This window comes from Harpia harpyja, chromosome 8, assembly GCF_026419915.1.
Source record: "Harpia harpyja isolate bHarHar1 chromosome 8, bHarHar1 primary haplotype, whole genome shotgun sequence".
Classification (NCBI taxonomy): domain Eukaryota; kingdom Metazoa; phylum Chordata; class Aves; order Accipitriformes; family Accipitridae; genus Harpia; species Harpia harpyja.
The window spans coordinates 17,960,485-17,965,263 of record NC_068947.1 but is presented as its reverse complement, the minus strand read 5'-3'; the positions used below and the strand labels follow the sequence as shown (position 1 = coordinate 17,965,263).

Below are 4,779 nucleotides of genomic sequence, written 5' to 3'. Positions count from 1 at the left end.
CAGCTATTCACATTTATTTCCAAAGTAATTTTGTCCTGCAATCACAAAATATTAAAGTATATGATAGCATCAGGATATTAAACTAGATATTTAACCACAATATTTAATCAGCTGTTATTAACAAATACAGCAGGCCTGAAGTTTAATGTGAACATAACATCACTAAAGCAAGTTTACCGCCTCCACTCCTCAATGAAAGCAGAGCTCCAGTACACAAAAACCTGACACAATATTTTAGTAATCCCTGGCCCACGCACATCAAATGACACCCACAGGTTAGGCCTTTTCTTCTGAGAGAAAAGTCTGGTCAATAGTGATTATTCACACCCTGCTTCCTCTTGGTCCTCCATCATGTAGCATGTAACCAATGCTCTGTTTCCACAGCCCTCCTGTGCCCTGGAGGGAAGAGGTGGCCCTTTCCCTAATGTCTTTGCCTCATTACACATGTTCCTGAGCATCCTCTCCTCACCTATCTCACTTGGGAAGGACATGTTCAGCCACCTAAATAAACTCCAAGAGTCACCTTAGACACTTGGGGTTACCTGAGACTGGGTCTGGCTGGATATAACCCAGAAGGGGCAGGAGCTCTCCTGGAGCAGCAGAAGGAGGGTAGAAGGTGCAGACTTGGGCACTAGAGATCTGTGCAAGCTCCTCCATCACTCCCCTCAAGCCAAGCTCTTCCTGTTACCCTCGGAAAACTCATGAACAGCAGCAGTTTAATTTCAGAACTCAACCACAGTTTTTCTTTAAAGCCCTTAAAACTTCCTTTTCTTACTCATACCTTCAAACTGCAGCTCCCAACTAGTCAGTTCTGAGCACCACAGGTTTTGAATAGGGGAAAAGGAAGAGGGAAAAAACCTGTCTTCCTTAGCAGATGCAAATGTACCCATACAGTTTACTCAGCCAAATGCATTCCTTGCATACAGAGGTAAAATATCTAGTAATCATCTTTATGGGGTTTTCCCCACCAGAATCCACAATAAAGGAATTTCTTTTCTGTTCAAAGGGAGAAGCTTAATCACTGTGTTACATCTCTTGCAGATTAGCTTCTCATGAGAAATTTGTTCCTGCATCAAATTCAGAAATTTTAATGTCACAGACTCTTAAACATATTTGGGTGAGTCTATAAGTGCTAAATCACGTCACCAGAAATTGCCATTTGTGTCAGTAAAACCCCAGACATCCAAACAGCAGCCCAGCCTAGCTGTACGCTTGGAATCAAGGTCAGATTCCAAACCCACATGCAAGCACAAGGTTGTCTGAGCTTAGAGATTTTGTTTGAGCTCATCTTTTGATCAACTGGTAAAAGAGAGAAATGGAGCAATATGCAGCTATCAGGTGTTAATGTTAGATGTAAAGAGCTTAGGTTTTCTTTCAAATGAATGTTAAATGCTCAAATAAAGCAGTTTTATCTTTTAACTCTTTGAAAATAAAGTTACTAGTGTAAATGGCACACCCAGTTCAAATTTGATTTCTAGATGAAACCACTGATATTGAAAGTGTTCAGGATCCTTTAATTAATGTTATAGAAAATTGTACTTACTTCTTCAGCACTTACATCTGCATAAAGTTGCATTACACTGAATACATTATCATTTAAATCCATTACCTACATATAAATATGTATCATATTTGCATTGCAAATGTCTTCATCCTCTGCTTTGTTAATCACAAATGTCATATCTGAATAAACCCCAAAAATGCAATTCTGGCTTACTCACCAAATAGTTCCTTATTAAACAAAATATGTATTATAGGACATAAATACAATAAAATAATAGGTGAAGGTCCTCATGGTAGTATAAATTATTACCAAAGTCAACAGAATGACTCCAGTGAAATGAGTTGTCTGACCCAATGACAGCTGCTGTGACAGACATTGGCAGCTATAAGACAACATAAAAAATATGTTTTAGTACTAGAAAACCTACTTACAAATGTTCTCTTAAAGGCTTATCTGGAATTAATAAGTTCTGATTTGACTGCTCAAGTGATGAGCAGGATGCATTAAACCTGTTTTCCGGTGACTAGAAAATTCCCACTAAAAGATCTGAGCTGGTTCTCTTAAATGTAAATGCACATTAGTTAATATATGCAATGAATACCTGTGTTCAAGGGCACTGTTTTGTTTAGGTTCATCTGAAGTCAATAAAAGGCTTGTTTAATTAAATGCAGCTTTCCATGTTCTGCTTCAGATTGAACAGTCAAATGAATACATAGAGGCATTGCTCTGCTCAACGCAAAAAGTCATTACACCCTTTTTTTTCAGATACCAGTCGCAGACACAGAAAAGGATCAAACTGAGTACCTGTGTCATGAAATTATCAATGAAATGATACTACCCATTACTACTGTGTAAAGAACCAGAAAGAATGTTTTGAACTGGTCACTTATCAATGTTGTGACACGGACACTGTCAAAAGCAAGTTCCAAGTTTTCAGCTGTGAAAAAAAATTGCACAGCTGCAAATACTGTTGAATTCTGCACAAAGGACAGACAGGCATATGGCTGCTCAGTCTACATTTTCAAATAAGTCTTGTGAACACAAAACAGTCAGAACAACATCAGGGCTTGGCTTTTGTGGGTGTGATGGAAGATGTAGGCAGGAACTCTTGATCCTCCAACGGGCAAGTGGGGATTACACATTTACATTGCCTGGCTTGTTTACTTATACTTTACATTAGCACGGTGCTTTAAAGTGCATAAAGACAGACGGTCTGTCCTGAATTTCATACAAGAGGAGGCGCTACCTGTAAAACAGGAGAAGTCATAAAAAATGAGAGGTAGCAAGCAACGGAAATGTAATACAAAGTCTGGTGAAGTGATTAAAAATTTTATTATTCCATGAGCTGGATTCTGTGCCCTGCAGAAGAGGTAAGGATACATCAATTCCACAAGCATCAGTGAAATCCATAGTCAATCATAGAGGCCTCTGATGGGAGAGTATGAACATTTGTGTGCCAATATTGGAAGTCAGAGTTCTGAGGGTTTCTCCATTCATTCAGCAGCTGCTTCAGCCATGCTGCCAACTCCATGCTTCTCACCACTGTCCTAGAGCAGTCCTTATGAAGACTTTACCTTAGAGTAAAATGCCCTGCTCTCTTTGTACATCATGGGTTTAGGGGTGGGCAATGGTGCTATTGCACAGCAGCTGCCTTCCTTCCAGCCCAACCATATGCTGTTCATCTTCTCTGAGAGACTCTTGGCTGCTGCTGTTCTTATACCATTCTTCATTCCTGTAAAATGGTGAGATTTTTCTTCTGACTGTGCTCAAACATAATGCCCATGTAATAACATTTCCTGTAAGCATGTTAGAGAGCAGATAGGTATGTCAATAGTAAATAGCAAATGAACAAAACTGTTCCTCCATTACAGATGCAGAGTTTAATTAGACACTGAAGTCAATCGGAACATATCAACATGCTAAGCAGAAAGATCACATGTAGCAACTACACATAGGCATGCACACTTAGGGACGGCCCTCCTGCAAAGTCAGGTTTGTGCAACCTGTGACAGGAAAGTGACGGATACCTGGATTTTGAGGATGTATCAGCCCAGCACCAGAAGCTACAGTACATTGCTCCCGCAGCGATGAGAAGTGCAGTGCTCACCCAGCCTACATAGAGAGCAGCTCCTAGCTCTCGTTTCAGTGGCACAGGAACTTCTGGATCATAGAAGTCGTGAATGATGTTACCTCCAGTCCAGGACACGGGGATCAGAACGAGGATGCCCGTCAGGAGAAAGGCAACTCCAGCTGCCAGTATAAAGATACTGATGCCCTGGGCATCCTCCTTGGTCCTGTGAGTGTACTTCACACCAACAATGGCCATCAAAAAGGAAATGATTGACAGGACCACTGCAATGCACATGAGGGCTCTGAACGCCTCCAAGGGTGGGGGGAGAGCCAGGACAGAGTCGTAGAATTTGCACTGCAGCCTGATGCCCAGCTGACTGATGCAGTCCATCCACAGTCCTTCCCAGATGGTCTCAAACACCACGATGTTGCCATCAATGTAGGCAGAAACTCTCCACTGCGGCATAACTGTGGCTGCCAAAGTCCCGACCATGCCAACACCTCCAAATATTAGACCAGTGATATGTAACACACAGCAAGCCATGATTCTTCTGAAAAAGATACCTCAAGCGAGGTGGCCTAGAAAGTCTTCCAAAATCACTTTTTCATAGAAGAAATATAAAGTATGAGAGGGAATATTTTCTCCAGTAGTTTCCTCATACAGCAAGTTGTTGGGTTTTTTTAAAAGCAGCTCACTCCAGCCTGAGGTTCAGACAGGTGGAAATCCATTTCTGACTGGCTAGAAGGACTTGCTATTTATTTGCTTTGAAATCCTCTCTGACTGCAGTGCCTACCCATCAAGCCTAACAAGTTTCCAGCCAATGGGAAACTAGGAGGTGTGTGTCATAGTTGATTTTACTGCTTCTCATAGTCTGTCTGTAGTCATGCTATAATTAAGTAAGTGTCAGGGATTCAATTAAAGGTACCTAATTGCAGGGCTAATAACTTCTTAACTACAAGATTGCAGCTATGTTGAAATTTAGTACAGAAAGTCTGAACTTCCATCTGTTAAAATATTATGTAAAATACGTCATTACAGTTGTTCTTATGACAAAAGCTAAACTTGGACTTGGAGTGGGACTTACTTTCTAACTGCTACAGCCCTGGGAAAACATCTGATTTTTCTTTTTAAATCAAGCTAGGAGGTACTTGGTGTAGCTCTTTAATGTAGATTCCTCATTTTGATCAAATACAAAAGTATAATC

General features: G+C 40.7%; 1 protein-coding gene across 1 annotated transcript; it reads right to left on the bottom strand.

Moving 5' to 3' along the window:
* Positions 1-250: 250 nt before the first annotated feature.
* On the bottom strand, positions 251-4,301 carry LOC128145003 (claudin-8-like). The gene is made up of 2 exons (XM_052794564.1): positions 3,532-4,301; positions 251-3,236 (listed from the first exon to the last, which is right to left on the bottom strand). The coding sequence occupies exons 1-2, from the start codon at positions 4,116-4,118 to the stop codon at positions 3,119-3,121; spliced, it is 705 nt and encodes a 234-aa protein (XP_052650524.1). The 5' UTR covers positions 4,119-4,301; the 3' UTR covers positions 251-3,118.
* Between the last annotated feature and the right edge of the window lie 478 nt (positions 4,302-4,779).